This window comes from Vulpes vulpes, chromosome 13, assembly GCF_048418805.1.
Source record: "Vulpes vulpes isolate BD-2025 chromosome 13, VulVul3, whole genome shotgun sequence".
Lineage (NCBI taxonomy): Eukaryota > Metazoa > Chordata > Mammalia > Carnivora > Canidae > Vulpes > Vulpes vulpes.
The window spans coordinates 98621719-98645308 of NC_132792.1; the positions used below are offsets into that span (position 1 = coordinate 98621719).

At 37.7% G+C, this 23590-nt stretch overlaps 1 protein-coding gene across 2 annotated transcripts in view; it reads right to left on the reverse strand.

Moving 5' to 3' along the window:
* The window catches only part of CHST9 (carbohydrate sulfotransferase 9), a 236207-nt gene that overhangs the window by 93718 nt on the left and 118899 nt on the right, over window positions 1–23590 (reverse strand). For both annotated transcript variants that reach the window (XM_072732106.1, XM_072732105.1), the window contains one exon: window positions 10576–10617. In XM_072732106.1, the coding sequence (XP_072588207.1) occupies window positions 10576–10617 (42 nt within the window). The remainder of the gene's footprint in view (window positions 1–10575; window positions 10618–23590) is intronic.

Below are 23590 nucleotides of genomic sequence, written 5' to 3' on the forward strand. Positions count from 1 at the left end.
GTGGGAAAGGATACACACTAGCATATTTTGTCCATACTTCCTAATGGCAAGAAATAACTTTGAGTCACAGAGAGTTATGTAGAGGTTCCTATACCTAAATAGACTTGGCCAGTCTTGAAAATTGATAGTTGTCAGCAAATCAGGTCAGTGAACCTGATCAACTGATAGAGGTTTCTGCACAACTACTCTTGCTTTCATCTCTTTCTGTTCTCTACCACTCCACATAAATCACACAAACTCTTTCAAACTCTTTTTAGTGGAATTTCCTGTTTCTGGCTTCTCTGCATTCAGTCCACATTACCAGTGTTAGAATAATCAATAAATGGTTGGTGTACATGTTGTACATGCTGTCCCTCACATAGTCTTATACTAAATCCTGGATATTATTTCAAGATTTTGCCTCCAACTAATCATCTGACTCCTAGTCTTCTTTCTACTTCTTCAGAATGTTTATCCTGGCTCCATACGTCCCTTAGGTGAGTTCTAAATCCAGATCCACCTGGTTCATAACCCCTTCTCTGCTTCACACTTCCATGGAGCTCTTATCTTGAGAATTCCATTCAATGAACACCACTGAGTGACTCCAATCATCCCGGGCCATGTGCTATCAGTCATCACTTATAAATAAACATGAGTTACTTTTCAGGGACTCTAAAACAAAATATTAATTAATATCCCTTATTTTAGCTATAAACTCCTTGCACATATTTTGTGAGAAATGTGGGTTTGGGGGGTGTCTCGGAGGCTCATTCAGTTGAACATCTGCCTTCAGTTCAGGTCATGATCTCTGGGTCTTGGTATGGAGCCCTGCATCAGGCTCCCGGCTCTGTGGGGAGTCTGCTTCTCCCTCTCCCTCTGTCTGCTGCTCCCCTTGCTTATGCTCTTTCTCTGTGTCAAATAAATAAATAAATAAATAAATAAATAAATAAAATATTTTTAAAAAAAGAAGTGCAGATTTTGCTTACAAGGTCCTGAAAGGTAGGATAGTCTTCATCACCTTAACCCTTGACCATGGTCAATGAAGCCCTTCAATGACCTTGCTGCTACCTCTCTCTCCTATCTCATCTTTCTTCATCTGTCCTTTCTGCTCACTAATTCCTACCATCCTCATCTGAATCACACTGGCTCTTACCTGTTTAAGGCTTTCACCTGTCCTGCTTCTGCACAGACTGCCCCCCCTCCCATTATATCGCTGGTTCCCTCTCAATCCAAGTCTCTGATCACGTGTCACCTGCCTCAGCAGGAATCCCGAAAAGAGGTTGTTGTGTCACTGTCTTTCACAGTGTCCTGTAATATCCTGCAGAGTATCTAGCAAAATCTAACCTTTGTCTACTTGACTAACTCTTCTCATCTAGACAGTGAGCCTCTAGAGGTTGGTAGCTGGTCTGTTTGTTCACCACAGCATACTCAGTGCCTAGCACACAGTATGGCAATAAATATTAGTCAAAGGAATAAAATTTTATCAGAGCTTTTCTTAGCTCGAGGTGATGTGACAGCATCACCTTGGTAAAGGTGATGAGAATTTTCTACATATATTTCATATATATTTAAAATATTAAAATTTTTGTATATTTAAATCAATGTTTGTAGCAAATGGTATTATTAGGAAAGTCTGGTAATTTTCTCTCATCCTCTTGCTGCAAAGATGAGGCTGAAAAATAGAAATAGCATGGTCTGGCTCCCTGGAATTGAAGTCATTGCTCAAGGACAGTGAATAATGCTATAAAATCACTTGTACTATAAAGATCATTATCTAAAGTCATTATCATACATAGGACATTCAAACTTCACATTGAGCTTTCTTTCCTAGTACTTCAAACTTGACAATTCACAAAACACCCAAATTTACTTTCTATTTCTCAGAAAAAAGAAGATAAATCAAGGAGACACTTGCAAATTAACAAGTAACCACAGATTTATAAAACTGCAGAGACAGCCCTGTGTTTCGGTCATTATAAACATGCTTCCTTATCTTCCTGCAAACTGTCATTATTATTCCCAATTTAAAAAGTAGCTATCACCACTTTTTTGAGTAACAGCAGAATATCTTCACAACTTCGGAGGGGGGGCGGGAAGCAGAGGTTTCTCAGGACAGTACAAAGCATTAATCACAAATGAAAAAAGTAATTTATAGTTGTTTATCAAATTTCAAAATTTAAGCTCATCAAAAGGCACTTTTTTTAAGATTTTGTTTTTTTTTAAAGTACTGCCTACACCCAATGTGGGACTCAAACTTAGAATCCTGAGATCAAGAGTTGCATGCTCTACTGTGAGCCAGCCATGTGCCCCCAAAAGGCATTTTAAGTAAAATGACAGGTGACTCACAAACTGGGCAAATGCTTAACAAAACATGTAACTGACAAAGAACTTATATTCAGACTATTTTTTCCCAAGTTTTTAAAATTTAAATTCAATTTGCCAACATATACTGTTAACACTCACTGCTCATCCCATCAAGTGCCCTTCTTAGTGCCCGTCACCCAGTTACCACATCCCCTCCACTCTCCTCCCTTTCTGCATCCCAGACTATTTTTTAAAAAGATTTTATTTATTTATTTATTTATTTATTTATTTATTTATTAGAGACACACAGAGAGAGGCAGAGACATGGGCAGAGGGAGAAGCAGGCTCCCTGCAGGAAGCCTATGCAAAACTCATTCCCAGGACCCCAGGATCATGACCTGAGCCAAAGGCAGATGCTCAACCACTGAGCCACCCAGGTGTCCCCTTATATCCAGACTATATGAAAAGCTACCATCAACAATAGACAAGTGACTTGGCAAAACCGGAAAAATTTGGACAGCCTCACCAAAAAAGATACAAATGGACAAAGTACATAAAAAGATGACCAAGTTCATTAGCCATCAACCATATGTAAATTAAAGCCATTAGAGATATCACTTCCAGCCTGCTGTTGATGAGGATAAGGAGCAGCTAAAACTTTCAACATTGCTGGTGAAGTGCTAGACAGTTACTTACAAAATTAAACATTTACCTTATGATCTAGCAGTTCTACTTCTTGGTCTTTATCCAATGGGAATGAGAACAAATATTCACAAATAGACTTATACTGGAATTTTCAGAGCAATCTTACTCATAATAGTCCCCAACTAGAAGCAACACAAATGTCAAAAAGAGGATAACGGACAAATAATTTGTAGTTCAGTCATCCAATGGAATATTAACAAACAAACAAACAAACAAAAAAAAGCAAAGCTACTGATACACGTAACAATTTCAGAAATGTTAGGGTAAGTGAACAGAGCATTTACAAAATATCTCTTGTATGATTCCTTTCAGATATAGTCCAAGAATAGGTCCAACTAACCTATTGTAATAGAAATGAGAAAGTGGTTGGTTGGAGAGTATGCAGGAGATGAAGGGGTGGGAGGGAGGTGAGGTGGTGGGGTCATGGATTGGAAAGGGCTGCAAGGTAAATATTTAGTGTATGAGATTTAATATCTTATTTTGTCCATTATACAGGGTGTATACAATTGTCAAAACTCGCCGGATTGCAAGTTTAAGATTTGTGCTTTTTTTTGTACTTAAATTTTACCTCAATTCAAAATAGTAAGGGATTCTATTATTAAGCAAAATTTTAACATTTAATATCATTGAGAATATTTCTCTATTTTATAGCCATGAAAAATATTTTTAAAATTCTTGTTCTATTGAATTTAATGTACCTGGTTTACAATGTATGATGGCAATATTAATTTACCCAGTTTCATGAAATTAAGCCTCCATTTATTATAAAATTCAAAAAGGTAAAGATAAAAAATGACTCAAAGGAAAAGAAAATGCTGAAAACCCCTGCTCTGAATCAGGATCATTTCGAAGATGAATGTCATTGCTACAGTACACCAGCAAGTGGAGTAGTTACACTTTGAGAAGAATCTAATTTTCGTAACCACTGAATTATTCTACAGGGCACTTTAACCAGACCAAAAATTGACTTTTGGGTGTAGCCACAATGGAAATGACAGATCATTTTAATGCAAGAGAAAAAGATTGGAAACCTTGACCCTCTAGATTACTTTGCACCTCAATGAGAAGGGGAAAAAACACTCGCGGATCAGCTTATTAAAATATTATGTTCATGTAATTCAGGTATCAGGAAAATATTTAAAAGAATGGCTAAATTAACTGTGGGATGCCACTTTTTCTTTGTTAATTATTTCCATGCAAGAATAATAATGTACATCCTTTCTCCCACAAAAAAAAAGACCCCAACCACTCCATCGTTTATTTTTAGAGATGTGGGAATGATCGCGTCAGTTTGTGCAGAATTTGCAAGCTCTTTGAATACTGGAGGCTGAGAGTAGGTAAGGCTGGCAAAGTGTACTTTTTTTTTTTTAATCCTGATGCATAAGGGCTTTTCAGTTGTGATGGTTAGGCCATGAATCTGGAGGTTTATGCTGCATTTTAAAAATATCACCATGTTCATCAATTCTTATAAGATTTGTGAGGCTTAATTCTCACATAAGCTCAGGAAGGCTGCAGAAAAGTCTCTAACTATCCCTTCCAACCAGCTTCTGTAATCCTGGGTTTACAGAAAGGAATGTTCTAGCTGATAATGGGAAGCATGTCCCCAGGCATACACAAGTGCAGGGCTGCTGGCTAGGGGCACTGACAATACAGGTAACTGCCCTCTTTATGCTCCAACCTTAATAATAACAGCAACCTTGATTCTAACAGCATAGCACCTCTTCTCAGTTCTCTTCATCCCTTGGTGAAGCTAAGGATTCTGTGTGCCCTAGAAAATGCCCTGAGCCACACCCAGGTGTGGGGCTGGGGTTCCCTCTTGTACAGAAGCCACCCCTCTGCAATCTGGAGTGCTCATGAATATGAGATGTGCTTCCTCCTTTGGAGGGGAACAAGCACAAGGACACTGGGTACATATAAGCAATAGTCCCTTCCAGAAACTGCGCCAAGGAGAAGGCACCTACAAAATGACAAAGGTCTAGGAGTGAGCACCGTTCATGGGGATTGACTCTCGAGGGGTACCTCAGTGGTGACCCGGAGCACCTCTTCTCTAAAATCCCACACCACCTCAGCTTTTCCACACAGGTTGCCCCTCTTCTCCAGGAGACAGTCTGCTGTCAATATGTGAAAAGGTAATACCCTCGAATGTGTGTACCCTTTCGCTGGGACATAAACCCTGCATGAAGATTTTCTTCATGAAAATCCAAGGAACATTTCTCAGTTCAATGACCCTAAGAAATGATTTTGAATTACTTCCCCTCCTGAAATAGAAGGAAAGCATTTTCCCCCAGTATCTATAAATGGAGGCTAAGGGAAGTAGAGGATCCTGAGTAAAAGGATTCAAGTTTTAGACTCTGCCGTGAACGTTTTACCAAGGTCCCCAAGTCTGTGATGTTATAATCTGGACCACATTTTCGCTTGCAGGGATTCATGGGATTGTCCCACGGTGAACATCATTTCACTCCGCAGCAAAGGATTTTTAAAGAACAATGAGAAAAATATGTAAATGAAATGCTGCTGCACACATCTCATTTTGAGTTTGCCACAAAACTGACATGAGGCTGTGTTCTTCCAACTAAGGGGCAAGCAAGCCAAAAAAATTTCATCCAAGGTTCACTCAACTCTGAGATATATTAAAGGGTAGAGAGGAGGTGTAAAGAGGAAAATACATAAAGAACTCAGAAATGAGAGATACGCTGATTACAAAAGGAGACAGAAGAAAGGTGTACCCAGGGCTAAAGAAATGAAATGCAGTGAAATATCGGTGTCTGTTTTTAATGAGAGGTGAATCGCTTCCTCTAGCAGATCTAGAATGAAGACTGCATACAAACTACGTAGGAATGAAAAGGATGGGTTGTAGACAGCACCCGGCAATTAGAGCACATTCAAGAGAGGGCTGAGGGAGGTGTGTGGCATGGTGGGAGAAGAGCCAGTCTGATGCTCAGTCAGTATCAGCCTCTCACGGTGCTCCTTACTCTGGAGAAGGCAGAGATGGGCTGCACTTTGGCATGGCTCCTGGTCTGTAGGGCATGTGGGGAGAGATGATGTCATATGTTCTGGAACAATCTACATATTCACAGTTTACCCCAGCTGCCTCATATAGAAAGCAGGGTGCTTAGAAGTGAATTTTCTGTGATGATCCCTGTTGGTGGTATTCACAGCAGAGTGGACTTTGGGGATCTAAGCTTGAGGAGAGAGAAGAAAAAGCTCTGGAGTTTCCCAACCCCTAATGAGTCTCTGTAGTTGTACCCTGACAGAGATCTAGAATTTTGTCTGAATTTGACAGGGTTTCCTTATGTTTCAAATGTTACCCATGGAAGATGCCTGTGTTCATTATCTTTAAAGATCTTGGATAGTGGTACCTTGAATTTAATATATCCTTAATGAATAATTACCGAGTGAATGAATCAACCAGGCTCCCAAATGAGGAATGTGTCTTACATTAATTAAAATAGGAGTCAATAATGTGCACAATATCGCCTATATTTTCTTTATTACTGCCATTTGGCAAATTGAGGACACGCTCTAGCAATTCAAATCTCCCTCTGAGGTAAGTTTAGTAGCTATCATGATAGATTTTGGCAGCTTTCTGCTGGAGTCCCCAAGGTTCACTAAACATTTCAGGAGGACACTGGCCATTATCTTAGTGGCCAGTGAGATAACCCACTTCCACGTGTGGGAGAGAAAGTGTGGCCCTGCCTGTCGTAACCAGTGAATTCTGTACTGAGGTCTCTGGGTGCCAATGGCATGAGGGAGTATGGGCACGCAGTCTGGCTCCTTTTTACTTGGTTCAAACTCTAGTGCTAGTGTATTCCAGAGGAGGTGGAAAACTTTTTCACTGCCTTATATCTAGGGAAGAACTAAAACTCAAGCTGGGCATAGGCTGGAGAAGACTGAGAATCAAGGGTTCTCTGAGTAGTACTGGAGCTTAGATGAAGGGAGAGTATTTGACTTTGGGGTAGTTAGGCATCTCACTCGTTACTTGGTAATGATAAGAGCCTTAGAATCACAGGCAGCTGACACTGAATAGAAAAGACAGTGTTTAAAAAAAAAGAAAGAAAGAAAGAAAGAAAGAAAAGACAGTGTTCTGCTGACTCAGTGTTGAGGCTGGAGTACAGGTGTCGCAGAAGCAGCAGGCCTGCAAGCTTCTCGGATCTCCACTGACCAACATTTCCAACTGTTCCCTCAATAGCATAGTCCCTGCTTTGACCTTCCCCAACTCCAGCCCATCAAGCCATGTATTTTGGCTGCCCTGGAGCTCATAGGTGTAACTATACATGCAAAGTCACGTTTTCAGAATGGACTTGTAATTCTGCTTAAAAATGTCTTTACATGGCCCCTTCTTGTTTTCATTTCCCATTGCGCTTTTCTTTTCTTTCCCAGGAGACTCCTCACAGATGATAACCATCTAGCAGCTCCCATTGGCAGAGCACCTTTGTGTGCATATGTTGTATAAATCTTATCTTTAATAATCTTGGTAACCCCTAAGAGCTCCATATTGTTATCCCCACTTTACAGACAAGAGCTAGGTGAGGTGACTCAGCATGTGTTCTGGCAACTACATCTGGCTGTTTTTCAATATAGAGTCGCTTTAGATTATAGAACATGCTTTCATGTGCATTATATAGTCCCCCAACCTATGAATTAAATGTCATTATTGCCTCTGTTTTACAGAAGATAACACTGAAATGTAGATAGGTTATGTGACCTGCCCATGTTATGTTATTCATGGCAGTTGAGCTAGGATGCAAACTTGTGTCCTCCTATTTATTCTACAGCCCATGCTTATCTAACCGTGTAGAAAGAAAATTGAAGCTCCCACACATAAACTTACTCAAATTTCTTTACATTCACCTTCAAATTTATTTTCTTTTTACCCCTCTTCTATCTCAGGGAGAGGTTGATTCTATTCTATAGTCTTAAAACTTCTCGCAGGATGTGGAGAAAGGGGAACCCTCTTGCACTATTGGTGGGAATGTGAACTGGTGCAGACACTCTGGAAAACTGTGTGGAGGTTCCTCAAAGAGTTAAAAATAGACCTGCCCTACGACCCAGCAATTGCACTGCTGGGGATTTACCCCAAAGATACAGATGCAGTGAAATGGCAGGATACCTGCACCCCAATGTTTATAGCAGCAATGTCCATAATAGCCAAACTGTGGAAGGAGCCTCGGTGTCCATCGAAAAACAAATGGATAAAGAAGCTGTGGTATATGTATACAATGGAACATTACTCAGCCATTAGAAATGACAAATACCCACCATTTGCTTTGAGGTGGATGGAACTGGAGGGTATTATGCTGAGTGAAATAAGTCAATGGGAGAAGGACAAACATTATATGGTCTCATTCATTTGGGGAATATAAAAAATAGTGAAAGGGAATAAAGAGGAAAGGAGAGAAAATGAGTGGGAAATATCAGTGAGGGAGATAGAACATGAGAGACTCCTAACTCTGGGAAGCGAACAAGGGGTGGTGGAAGGGGGGGGTGGGCGGGGGCCCTGGGTGACTGGGTGACGGGCACTGAGGGGAGCACTTGACGGGATGAGTGCTGGGTGATATGCTATATGTTGGCAAGTTGAACTCCAATAAAAAAATTTAAAAAATCAAAAAATTAAAAAAAATTAAAAATATAAAAAAACAAAACTTCTCGCAATTGTCCATGAATGGCCTTACCTTTTTTCATTTCTTCACCTTTCAAGTCTCAAATCTTTCATCTCCACTGCTGTTTCTAATCACCAAATAGGGCACATTTTCTAAGCAGTGTACCTGTATTATATTCTATATACTATTCCCCCACCCCTCAACTTTCTGTAACTCATTATGTCTGCTCTGTTTTTCTGAGCACTCCATGTGCTTCCCTACCTCCATACTTCTGCTTATATTGATTTGAAATGTTGTCCTTCTCTCTAGCTGCAGAAATTCTATTCATTCTTTAAGAATGAGCTCAAATGTTATAACTGCTATGAATATTTCCCCAATTATTCCAGTCAGATTTAGTGGTATATTATCTGTATTTCCAAAGCACTTTGCTGACAAAGAAAACACAATCACTTATCACACCAGAAAATTATTTGTCTCCATCTCTGTTTCAGGTTATGGGTGCCAGCACAATGAAGACAAGAAGAAAATTTTATTTATCTCCGCACATCTTGAAGTAATAAGTATGGCCCTTGACTGTTGAATGGATAAATGGGTGGATGGATGGATGGGTGGATGGATGGATGGACAGAGGGATGAACAGTGATTCAGTTACTACTCAAATTTTTCAACATGCCTCAAGGGGACATGATCTGCTTTCAGGCTTTCCCCCCCTCATTTTAAATCTCCTCTATTATCCTGAGAATTTGTCTTGCTTGCTTTGTGAAAATATTGGGTTTTAATATAAAAAATGGACTGTTAAATGAAGTCATGGAGCAGGAGACGGATTATATATCATCTTTCTTGTAAAAGTAAATATACTACTGTCATTCAAGTGATCAGTGTTGCAGATAAGCGTCCAAAAAAATAAAAATTATATTTGTAAGTTTAAAAAGTAACATAATAGGAATTGATCTCCTATTAATAAATTCTATGTTCATATATAACACAATAGTAAACTTCGTTAGATTGGAATAATGAGTTTGGCGAGGGAGGGAGGAAAAGGGAGAAGCTAGCCTGAATTATGGAAGTCAGAATTTATTGGAAGCAATGCAGTTTTATTACTTTCAATACTATAACCTGCCAATAAAGTCTGTCTAAGGAGACATCTACTTAATGACATGGATCCTGACTTTATAGCTGTATCTTTTTGCCTAAAGACCACTGTATATGCAAAAGCCATGAAAACAATTATTCTCTTTAAATAAGTTATAGGTGTTCCCTCTATTTCTCTTATCAAATCCATTCCTTGCAGACAATTTAAAGGTAAATTTCATCTTATTCTAGGTCAAATTTTCAAAAATTGTGTATTAGCAATATCTGAATTAATGAGGTTTTACTACATTCATAGTTGAAGGCATTTCTGAGAATTATAGCCCAATGTCCTAGGGAAGTGTTAAACGCTTTAAAAATAAAAACAGGAAAAATGTAAGCTTTTTCATATAAGATGAACATTAATTATTCATTAAGCTGGATATAACTGAAATCTATTTTCAAAATCTTTGGTTTCCTTTGTAAATTCCTTGAGGACAAGGATCATGGTTTGCTTGCTTCTCTTCCCCACCTTTTAAGACTATACACCCCAACAATGGCACCCAGGCTTTGCTTTCTGGTGACATTACTGTAAGAACAGGTGTTTAAAGGTGACACGAGGGATTCCTGGGTGGCTCAGCAGTTTAGTACCTGCCTTTGGCCCAGGGCGTGATCCTGGAGTCCCAGGATCAAGTCCTGCATCGGGCTCCCTGCATGGAGCCTGCTTCTCTCTCTCTCTGCATGTGTCTCTGTCTCTGTCTCTCTCTGTATCTCATGAATAAATAAATAAAATCTTAAAAAAAGTATCATCTTTAAAAATAAAAAAATAAAAGTGACACTATGGGGTTTTCAGGTATTCCTGTTGTTGCTCTGCTTATCTATAGTTACCTGAGACTAAATGTAAGTAAAATTGACTCACTGATTCTGGATGCTGGCTGCAGGTAATTTACTGGCTCCCATCCTGGAAAAGAAGAGAAAGGAAGTTCATGTATTACCATTATATGCAAATATATCTTAAAACATCCTACAAAAAATTAGAGAGGGTGACAAAACATGAAAGACTCCTAACTCTGGGAAACAAACAGGGGTAGTGGAAGGCGAGGTGGGTGGGAGGATGGGGTGACTGGGCACAGAGGAGGGCACTTGACAGGATGAGCACTGGGTGCTATACTATAAGTTGGCAAATTGAACTTCAATAAAAAAATATATACAAAACAAACAAAAAACAAAAGTGAAAAAATAAAACAAAAATAAAAACATCCTACATATATAAAGATGTCACTGCCTCCAGTATTTTCTTTCTAGCAAAGAAAATCATGAGGTGTTGGGAGTAAGGGTCATGAAATAGAATATCTCACTCTTGTGTTTCTGGGCTACTGAAGAGGTGACAGGCTTGGTGTCACTTATCAGGAAGCAGGGCATTACCTTCAAACTTTGCCACAGAAAAGACTAAGTCTTGTGCCTGTTTCCTTCTGCATCAGAGAAATGGAGCTGGGGACTGGTAGGTAAAACTGGAATATGTCCACTGAAGGGAAGAACATTTTCCTGGATTCTTTGCATTCTACTTCATTATGTGTCAGTATGTTAATAACCAATTATATTTCCTGTCTAGAATTGTGTAAATCTTTGTTTACATACAATTATATTTTCTGCTTAGATTCTTTCAGTACTTGGGACAGATCTCTTTAAATAAAATTGATATTCAGAATAGATAATGCTATGTGCATCTCCTGGAGCCATGGTGGAGTATGCATGGCTCACTGTTGGATACCTTGATCTGTGAAGCTTGGAAGAGTAAATGAACTAAAATCTAGGATGAAAGAAAAAGGGCTCTTTGAGGGAAGTGATCCCATGGATATTAAATCATCCAGAACTAATGTTCGTTTATTTTGTAGTAAAGAGATCTAAGAGAAAAATCTTTGAGTTTTCCTTGAGCCAATGATTTTTCATCCTGATAATCAAGAAGGACCTCTTTCTGCCAGATGAAGTTGCTAAATGTAACATAGTAAATTCCTTCTGGCTTAGTCATCTACGGGGAGAGGAGAGTCTCAACTCATTCGGAAAACAATTCTAGGGAGTTTCAAGATGGATAATTATATGACTCTAGATTTCTGTTTTCTAGACTACATAGTTCCAATTCTTCCCTTAAATAACACATTATACATATATAATATAGAATGCATATTATATACTGTATACCATATCACATTTTTACATAATATATGATTTTGATATATTATATAGTATAATTTACATAAAAATTAAATAATATTACATGCTAAACCATGTATTTATATATTATATATAATATATTACATGCCAAACTATGTATTAATATATATCTTATATTGAATACATGTATACATCACGTTCTGCTCTCTGTATGCTGTCTTTTTAAAAATATCCCTTTCAAAGTATGTTGATAATAACTTGAACAAGTACTTAAGAATGGTAAGGTGTAAGCAGGGATAGGAGTAAATCTGTTTGCCATCCTGTGCCATTTAAATAACTTCCTATCAATGTAACTAATTTATGATACTCATTTTCTAATTCTACTGGCAACAAAGGTCCTATAGGTATTTACCTTTTTAACCAATCTTTCACTAATGCCATTTGCGCTAAAATACACAGTTTATACTTATGTCAATTAAATAGTATTTTGCCTTTAGAATCATTTAAAAAATATATCCAAGGGCATTCTGAATTGCATTGTCATGAGTTTCCTGGTATAAGCAGCTCCACTTGATTTAGAAATTTCTGCATTTTGGATGAAGGCATTTATAAGTCATTTGTATAGTTCATCAATAAGTTATAGGCCTTACAGTACAACTGATCCCCATGGGCTGGAACTTGACATGTAATCCACTGCTTCAACCCACTTTGATGTAATTGCAACTCTATATTTACTTGTTCACCCATGTAACAGTAGCATGATTGGGATCACACTTTCAAGGCTTGGTGAGAAAATATTGTTTAGGCTAGAACCCAGAATCTTCCTCCATACAAAACTGATTTTATTCAGCATATTTTCACTGTTTATATAATCTGTTACGCAACCATGGGAGGAAATTAAATTGATGTAGAAAAAATGACTACTCGAAAAGTTAAATGTGGCTGCTCCTTTATCTCTTATGATATTCTGGTAAGTTGCTTATTGATTGCATGAGCAATTGTTCTCATCAGGTTTTGCTTTTAAGTTCTGGCTTATAACAATCAAATCATTTACTTAAAAAATGTGAACACGACAGGTTCTTTTCCCCATCTCCACGATCACTCAAATATATAGGCTGTGCAAGGTCATCTGCCGATTTCTTTTATTCCTTTTTTTTTTAATGTATTGTAGTAAAAAACAGACAGGAGACCTATCCTCTTAACAAAATTTAAAGTGTACAGTACAGTACAGTTTACTATAAAGCACAATATAGTGCAGCAGATCTCTAGAACTTGTTCATGCTGCATGAATGAAACTCTATACCAGCTCCCAGTTCCCCTCTCTCCTCCCAGCCCCAGGAAACCACGGTCTGCCAATTTTTCTCTCTCTTTTTAAAAGATTTTATTTGTTTATTCATGAGAGACAGAGAGAGAGAGAGAGAGAGAGAGAGAGAGAGAGAGAGGCAGCGACACAGGCAGAGGGAGAAGCAGGCTCCGTGCAGGGAGTCTGATGTGGGACTCGATCCCGGGTCTCCAGGATCACACCCTGGGCTGAAGGCAGGCGCTAAACCGCTGAGCCACCCAGGCTGCCCAAGTTATTAACTTATTTTAAGTTAATGAATTGTCTCATAAAAAAAAAGCATCCTCCTTCACCACTCAATAATGTTAATAGTGTGTATAGTTTTTAAAGATAAAGGCTATATCTTCTAAATCATTGCTATTCCTATATATTTTTTAATGTAATGATTACCTCGGATATTGGGCTTAGTCCATACAATCAATGTAGACTAACTTCCTTGCTTTATGATCATATATTAAATAACTATGAATATTCTTACACCATCAGCTGTGAAAATGACATTAAATGTCAGCATTCAGGCTTGTTTCACGTAGCAGAAATTAATTGGGTTTTGGCCACAGCCCCTAAAATTAATAAGAGTTTAAACCTCACATCCAGTGTACATGTACTTATATTGTACTTATAAGATGGATTACAATATTGAAGGCTTAATTTAGTAGTAGAGACAATCTAATGAAAGATCTTCCCCGTCACCACATGACTTTCTTCTGAGTCATTTTCGGTGTTGGTAGTAAAGCACGTTTCACCTGTTGAAACTTGGCATAAGCACCACACTAAGTGAATAGGCCTGAGGGGAAATCAATCTTAAAAAAAAAATAGCATTTCACCAATCTTTTTCCTCAGGGTTTGAGGGCTCCATGTATCATAAATAGCACACCGAGCCAAAGAGAGCTCACACTCGAGAGAGAACACAAATATAACCACAATGCACTGTTCTCAACATAATTCCTCTGGCCAGTGAGAAACTAATTGTGTTGTTTACCATCATCCTTACCTAACAGAGTAAAAGGAAAGATAGGAAAATATTGGACAGTTTCCTAAGACTGCGTGGCAATTTGTTATTAAAACTTAAATAGGGTTACACTTCATGAATGAAGCAGATTTTTTTCCCCTCCAACTAAACCTTGCAGAAATGCTATTATCAATACCCTTAATTTTACATACTGGTGTTCTGATACAAAAATAATCACAGTGAAGTTTAGGTTCTCTGCTGTCTAACATTTTGTTGTTGGATTTGAAAATGTATCCCAATATTTTCTTTTGAAATATTAATTTGGTCTAACTTTACCTTCTTTTCTGTTTTCTTCTAAAATTACTTGGATGCACAATTATTAAATTAGTAATAACCACAATAATATCTAGGATGTACTGAATCCTTATTAAATATCAGACATGCAAAAAAAATATCAGACATTCTGCTAGCATTTTATGTGAACTTTATCTAATTTAATACCAGACTTACGATGAGCACCAGGTGTTATATGTAAGTGACAAATCACTAAATTCTATTCCTGAAACCAATATTTCACTATATGTTAACTCATTAGAATTTAAATAAAAATTTGAAAAAGAAAAAAATTGATACCAGAAGAATTTCATGGGAACATGACCTAGATTTCTGCATATAGAATATAACTACATATTTCCAGTTCTATACTTTTTTTTACATAAGCCATGCCCATATCATCTATATTTTCTAGTTTCAATTCCATTAAAGTGTATTGAGAACTTGAAGACACAAAACAAAATCCTTTGAGATTTGAGTCTTTTCCTAATATTTAACCATTATATTCACACCTTATTCTATAGCATTTTATTTTTAATGACTCAACATTATTGAGTCTTTCCAGAGCATTTTTTATAGAAATAGCAATTCTTTTATGTACCTATATGTCCTTGGTTTACATATTTTATAACTGCATTGAATAACTATACAAACAAGTATAATTGGCACAGCAGGTTTAGAAACACAATTGACTCCTGATCCACATATATCCCCACGAGGGGAGGGGGCGGTGTCAGAAGTTTACAGGTAGGTTAGAGAGGCAGCCTCAGAGGCCCCAGTGTTCAGCTGGTTGTGAGCAGTGGTCAGTGGGGCACATCTAGGGAAGGGAGAGTGTTGCTTAACTAGGCAAATCATTTAAGAGAAAGCTAGTTAAAAAAAGAAAAACTTCTTTTGTATCAGAACAAAAAAAACTTTTGTTGTATCAAATACTTTAACTGTGTATACATCACTTTGCTAAAATTAAAAATATATATATATTTTAGATGGAGAGAGAAGGAGAAAGAGATAGTGAGTTTAGGTGTTACCCAAAATTATAAAGCTAGAGGTAGAACAAGGATTTGGCTCCAGAATTCTGCCTCCAAATCTACCCCACCAGTATTCTTTCCTTCTATCCTATGAGTCTTGGGACAGAGAAAGCTGTGGTTGTGCGGCCACCCAGGAAGGAGGCTTGAGATAGCTCAAGAGTGATCATCAACAGAACATAGTAACATAAGAGAAAACAAGACAGAAAATGATGAAATACTCTTAGAAATTTGCGAACAAGGACCCTGTGATTTTGGTTTCATTAAGTTAACCCAAGTATTTCTTGTCTTTGGGCCTCACTGGTTCAAAACAAAAACGACTTCTGCAGACAAATTTGGCTAACTGACATTGCCAACTATTTGCAGAACTGAATTTTGCTATTCTGAAATTGAAGAAACTCTGAAAGGGCATCCCTACTCTCCAGCAAACACAGAAGAACCTCTGACCCAACAGTCCCATGGGGAACCAAGGGCAAGAGCAAGCTTGGTGGAAATCTGTGATGACACATAGCCATGACACTGAAGGCATTTGAACCTCCCCATACACTTCCTTCTAATCCTTGGGTCTTACAGGTTCTATTTCCATCAAGTCTGTCTTTGAATAAGACTGGAAGCACCAGTTTTGAAGAACTTTCTAGCCTCCTAGAAGGGATGATCTTATAGTAGCTGTTTTAAAATGCCTTAGAATGGATTACTATGTTTTTCCATTAAGTATTAATGATTTTAGTTTATGTTAAATGCTTTCTATGCTTCTTTCGCTAGCGTTTTCCAAATTATTTTCTTTTAGAAGCAAATTAGAAAGGCATTAAGATTTCTATGACTTTATAAAGAATTCATAAAAAAGGTTAAGATCTCAAATGGGTATCCTTTCAATAAAATAATGTTAAATTGTGCAAGATGTTCATACACGGGACATCAGTTTTATATACTTTCAAAAATAGCTATTTCATTTTTAAATGATCTGGTTTCAAAAAATAATTATTGCAATCACTTGACTATAAATGTGGTTGAGATTTAAAGCCTCCTTCATATAAAACAGTTCTCATTTCAATACGCTTTTGGAAGCATTATTATAAATAATGGATTAATTATTTAATTAACATAAGTACAAATGTAAAGACCATGGGAGTAAACCCACGTATTTCATTTTTCTAAAGATTTCAAACTTGGTTAACTAATTTTTAGTTAGTTAACAAAATTAACTGAAAGGAAATACAAATGAAAAAGAGACACAGGGCAAGATCCAGTTCCACTGTGCATATTCAGTGCCCTTTTCATAGAGCTGCATTCTTGCTGGAGCAGCCTCTATGCACTGCGGGCTGCTGAGTGCACCTGTGCCTGTGCCAGGATCCCTGGGCAGGGGATCCCACACTTTATGGCATGCTTTGTTGAAAACGGAGTACAGATCATATTCAGTGAGGTGCTGAGAAGGCTAACCCAAGCAGCAGTCTCTGAAGTCAGAACAGCACTGAAAATGGGCCGGTCTGATTCTACATTTATCTGTGGGGAAACCAATGAACCCAGCCTCCCTGGGTCCTAATTCTCTCATCTACAAAATGTCTTAATGTTCATTTCAGCTTTGAGATTCTAGCAAATGGGGCAAAAAATAAATAAATAAATAAATAAATAAATAAATAAATAAATAAATAAATAGGTTTTCGTTATCATGTAGTCACCATGCTTTTCCTATTTACATTGTATTTTTCCTATTCACATTCCTGTTTATGTTGTATTGATTCCTTTGAGAAGCAAATGAGAATGGTATTAAGATTCCTATGACTTTATATGACATTCATAAAAATGTTTGAGATCTCAAGTGGTTATCCTTTTAATAAAATTACAGCAAATTGTGCAAAGTTGCCAAGTGCTGAAACCAAACTCAGGAGGGATCTGGCTATGGGGTCCAGGCTCCTAACCCTTACACCACATGATCTGTAGAGGCTTCTGTCGTTATCTAAATACTTCGTGTCACCTGGTTCTGCCACATGCAAGCTCACTAGGGAAAGCCCTTTGTCTCCGTCCTCTCTGTGCCTCTGACTAGCACACAGACACACTCCACTGGACAACCTACGAGGTACAAGGAATCGGGGTAAGCAGTGAAAACAGTGGGCAAATCTCCATAATTGTCTGCCATGCTTAAAACACACAGACACACACACCCCTTCCTTCTTGATCTTTCCTATACTATGTGAAAAATGCTGGTTGCCTATTTCACAGATCAAAGAAATGGGTAATATCAATAATACAAATACCTTCTACATTTCCATGTTTCAGAATATGAGCCAGACAATGAAGACAGATCTTCCACCACCAAGCTCTCCCCCACTCACGTTCTGCTTTCTTTTCCCTTTCTTTGTCACTGTCTGAACAAACACTTGTTTTATTCCCACTACATGCCAGGAAAACAAACCTCTGGGTGTCTGTTATTAATGTTTCCATCCTAGATGCTAAAGGATGGGGCAAGTAATATAAAGTAATATCAAGGGCAATAAAAAAGATTGCTAAAATTTATTGTTAACATACCATGAGCTTAGGCTTAGGCCCAGGGCTTGACAGGTATTACTTCACTCAATCCTCATTACAACTCTGTGAGATAATACTAGTATTATCTCCATTTGACAAATAAGGGGAGTAAGTCAATTGAGGCTGAGGTCATATGACTCTGGAGGGACAGAGCAGGGACTCTAGCCCTGGGAGTCTGAGACTATGGCCAGAACTCTTAACCTTTATACACCACCCTCTCCAGGAGTAGATTCAGACACTAGGCATTCAGAGGGCATACATGAGATTGGTTTCATTTCTTTTGAAAAAAGTCCTATAAATAGTATCCAAGCCCAACAGGAATGCTTCCAATATCCTCACAGGCTGCACCCAAAAGCAGGTGGTGTGACTTTTAATAAGCTACCATCTCATAGCTTCATTCAATATGTTTGTAAAAAGATAATTAGAACCAAATAATTTCTAGGGTCCTCCCAGACACAGACCTTCTATCATTCTAGAGAGGCAGTTGTGGGGCAGGGAGTGTTCACTGATTTTAGAGTGACAAGAACTGGGTTTATTTGGATGGACGGCACCCTCCTTGCAGCCTGGTTATGGGGTCAGCCTCTATCATTTCCTGCTTGTCTTCTGCTGACCTCAATTGCCTGGAAGACAATTGCTCAACCTGAATATCATCTGCAAATACAAAGACCATCCCTCTTAAATGCTTAAGTGTACAATATATTACTATTGCCTATATGTACAATGTTAGACTGCAGAACTGTAGCGCATATTCATCTTGCTTGACTGAAACTTATATGTTCATTGATTAGTGACTTTCTGTTTTTCCCCTTCCCCTACTGCCTGGTAACCACCATTCCACCACTCTCTGATTCTATGACTGACTATTTTAGACACCTAATGTCAGTGGAATCATACAATACTTGTCTTTTTGGGTCCGGCTTATTTCACTTAATATCATCAAGGTTCATCCATGTTGCTGAATGTTCTAGAATTTCCTTCTTTTTAAAGGCTGACTAGTATTCCATTGTATGTATATATCACATTTTCTTTATCCACTCAACTTTCAATGAACATTTAAGTTCTTTTCATATCCTGCCTATCATGACTAGAGCTGCAGTGAACATGGGAGTGTAAAATATCTCTTCCAGATCCTGATTTCAATTCCTTTGGATAAATATCCAGAAGTGAGATTTGCTGAATTATGCAGTACTTCCATTTTTTAAGTTTTTGAAAAACCTCAAACTCTTCTTCCACAATGGCTACAACACTTTGTATTCCCACCAACAGTGTGTATGGAGCTACCTAAGAATTCAAAATCAAAGTCTCAATTTCTAAATTCTTTATCGTCCTGTTCTATAGTCGTAGGTTTTACTCTTTGGATACGAGACTTACACTCATGTCCAATACTGACTCATTGTATTCTGGCTGAAAAGGAGCTTGAAAGGATGTATCTGATTTATAGTATTCTCTCCCTTCTCTGCATTTTTGGAATTATTTTGCTAACCACTACGATCCACGTCAAGCCTTTTCTTTTCATCTGAAACACAATCTCTTTACGTTTTTGCACTACTAGCTGTTAGTAATCTCATCTACCTTGTTGACATTGATAACAAGTATATTTACAATGCTGACTCCCAAGTCTCTAAACGGGTCTCTCACTTGAGCTCCAGTCTCAAATAAAAATGTGTTCAGTGTACATGGCTTTGGGTCTCCTGTAAGCACTAAAACCATACCTACTTAAATATGAAGTTCTCCTCTTCTCTGCCAATCACACCTCTCCCCCAGTTCTCCCCCTTGGGCACCACTCAGTCATCAAAATCAGAGGCCTTGGAATTCCTCCTGCATTCCCTCATGGCTCACTTGTCATTAATAATCAAGTTCCTGTTTATGCTTTCTTCAAAGATTTCTCGAATTCATCACCTTCCCCAAGCCCCACTGTCACTTCCTTACTTCAGGCCACTATTATTTCTCACCTAGATCCCTGCAATAGATATCCAAGAAGTGACTCTGCTTAGGTAGGTAATAGACATCTCAAATTTAACATATCTAAAATAGAAATCTCCTCTTATCCCCAGCTCTCCAAATTGGTCCTCTCATGTTTGGTCACATCCCTGCTAATAGCATTATTGCCAGCTTGATCAAGCCAAAAACCTGGAGCCATTCTTTATCCCTCTTTTAGCCACCCACATCCAATCTATCAGTATTCACTGTCATTTCTTTCTCAAAAATACATCCTAAATCTGATAGTGTGTCATTACTTCCATGGAAACTACCCCATTCTAGACCACTTCATTTTTCTCCTGGCTTCCTTTAATAACTCTGGAAATGTTCTCTCCACTTCCACTTTCTTTCCTCTAGAACCCTTCCCAAGCTAGAGTGCTTAAAAAAAAAAAATCATTTCATTTCCTTGAATAAAATTCTGCAGTGATTTTCTATTGTGCTCATCAGATGATTGAAACTCTTTACTACAGTCTATATGGCTCCACATAATCTAGGCACTGCCTACATATTCACCCTTGTTCACTCTGCTCCAGTCCTGCTGACTTTCTTTCTGTTTTTTTCAATCCACCAAGCTTATTCTGTCTTAGGGCCTTTGTACTTGCCATTCCATCTTCTGTCAGATTTGCTCATGACATTCATTCCTTCACATCACTCATGATTCAGTTCAAATATCAGCTCCTGAGAGAGATCTTCCCTTACTCACTCTACCTAAAGTGGTATCCCAGTATTTAATTCTATCTTTACTTATGGATAATGACCAACTGGAAAAAAAGAAAAGAAAAACATGAGCCTACTGAAGTAGATTATTTATAATTTGAAAAACCAGTTAAAAAGTTAAAAATAGAGATGCCTGGGTGGCTCATCAGTTGAGTGTCTGCCTTTGGCTCAGGGCATGATCCTGGGATCCAGGATTGAGTCCCACATCAGGCTCCTTGCATGGAGCCTGCTTTTCCCTCTGCCCGTCTCTGCCTCTCTCTCTCTCTCTCTCTTTCTCTGTCTTTCATGAATAAATAAAATCTTAAAAAAGGTTGAACATAAAAATGTGCAAAATTCATAGGCAGAATTCAAAAGTGCATATACTTCACGGCAGTGTAACAGTGTATATGATATAATTATGAATGCAGATTGAGTATGTGTACTGGAGGGTTCAAGTTGGTGAAAAGAGGACAAGGAGCAGCGTCAGCTAGTCTGAAGGGCATAGAAGAAGTAGGAAATTTTCTTTTCTAGATAAGTTCCTAAAGCTGAAGTAGACTGGATTTCATTTCTTCTTTCTCTCCAGTTTCAGGGGGAAAGAAAGAGGGAAGAAACCTTTCTCCCTCTGCTTGTCTGAACTGTTTGGAAGACATGATCTGACTGCCCAACCCAATAGCCACTTCTGGAAATATGATGTGACTAGAGTTGCATTGTAGGGTTTCAACAGGAGGGAAAACAAAGGCACAGTTGCCATGCTTTTCTTTAGTCTTCTGACATTTAATTATGAAAATTTTCAAACATACAGAAAAATGGAAAAGCTTCTCTTAAGATCCTATTTCTCACTACTTCAGATGGAGCCAAGTGGTCTCAAAATTCCCCAACTACTGAGTGACACCAGTATTTTCCAAACCTGAGCAAAGGTCTGGACCGAGCAAAGGTCTGGACCTGAGCAAAGGTCTGGACATCGTATGATCAGTTTTGACATTTTGGTTACCTTGTTAGTGTAATTCTACCTATAGTTAGTTAGTCAATGCCTCCTGCTATATAAAACTTGACTGTTTGCTTTAATTAATTAATTTAAAATTTTATTTTATTATAGTAAGGTTAATTAACATGAATCTACCCTTTTAGCAAATTTATAAGTGTACAATACAGTAGTATTGTTTAGGATGGGTACCATATTGCACAGCTGATCCCTAGAACTCACCAGGGGCTGAGGGCGGGGGAGTGGAGACTTGATAAACAGCTGCTTTGCTTCTGATGGTTTATGAAGCTCTGAATTATTTCACCTTTAAGTTACATCCCTGAAGCATGTAGATCTTCTCCAGAGATCTACACGTGTGTCTGTCCTTTACATAGGCCCTCTATTAAAGCATACTGATTATGGTGTCATTCTGAGTACTAAACTGTACTGTATCATACTACTTATGCAAATTCTGAAGTCAAATGTAAAAAAAAAATCTAAAGTAGTGACATCTTAGCCTTGGTGTTCACATTTCTATCAACAAATACAAACTAAAAGTTCAGCCCTATATGCCATCTTATAGGCAAATCTTTTATTTTTCACCCAGAACAAAGATCTTCCTTTGACATTATTTTATGAGTTACAATGTTATAGTTGAAAATTTACTAGTTGAAAGAGTATGATGCCTAAGTTACACTGTACTAGATCCTACTGTGTGGATACTGGACCCAATGTGATACTCTTTGGAGAGAAAAGAAAAAAAAATGCAATGTGACCCCAGGCATCTGTTTGCTTTATCTATTTCTGCCAACAATCACTATACCTAACTGAAAAACAAGAGGTAATGGAATCCATCTTTCAGGCCATTTAGTTTTGTTTGTTTGATTTTTAAAATCTCTCAAAGACTCTGACTACTGCCAACTTAAAATGCTTTCTGAAAAGTTCAGTGAAATTCAAATACTGCAATTATAATCAGAACACTAAGAAAAGGACATTACTGGTACTTGAACGTGGAACCAGGAACTAATCTAGTTGTGTTAGGAAGTTGTTACTTAAGGACTTCTGCTATAAAGTTAAAAAGTATTCAATTGGTTCTCTGTCTTTCGATTTTCTTCCTCATATGGAGGAGGAAAATGATTTTTTCTTATTTTCTTAACAAATGCCAGAAAGTTAATTTTTAGTAGTGAATTTACATTTTACTTTTCAAAAAATATTCTGCACATTGGCATCAGGTTAAATAAAGAACAAAGATGCTAACTCTTCCATTTATTCAAAAATCAAAAATATCATGGTATTCCAGTCATGGAATGAGTAAGTCACAAGGATAAAAGGTACAGCATAGCAACTAGAGTCAATGGTATTGCAATAACATTGACAGATGGTACTGACAGTTTTGGTAAGCACAGCATAACATATACACTTGCTGAATCATTATGTTGCCCCCCTGGAACTAATGTAAAACTGTGTGTCAATTATAATTCAATAAAAAACATTTAAAAATCATAATAAATTATATAGTCATAACTTTTTGCATGTTTGGTATTTTCGGCCAAAAATTGTTTTAGATATATCACTGTAATGATTTTTAATGTCATTTATTAATATTTTAAAAACTAAATTACATATGAATTAAGTAGAAGTTACATATTTTTAATATGATGCATTTATTTTAACCTTATCGAAGTAGTGCTACACACATGTTGATTAACGATACTTTGAATGCTATCACTTGACTTTTCATAAATGTCCTTAAAATTCCCAGGAAGTCAATGCACATCTGTCCCACTGGCACACAATGACCACTACTGTTCACTGCTGACATGGCCTGGCTAGCTGCAAACACGAGGAAGGCATGCAAACACTTGTTCGGTTCGCTTTGCAATAAAAAAAATAATCAAACATTCCTTGACAAAATGAAGAAATCGTCACTCATATCCTATTATTTTCTAAAACTTA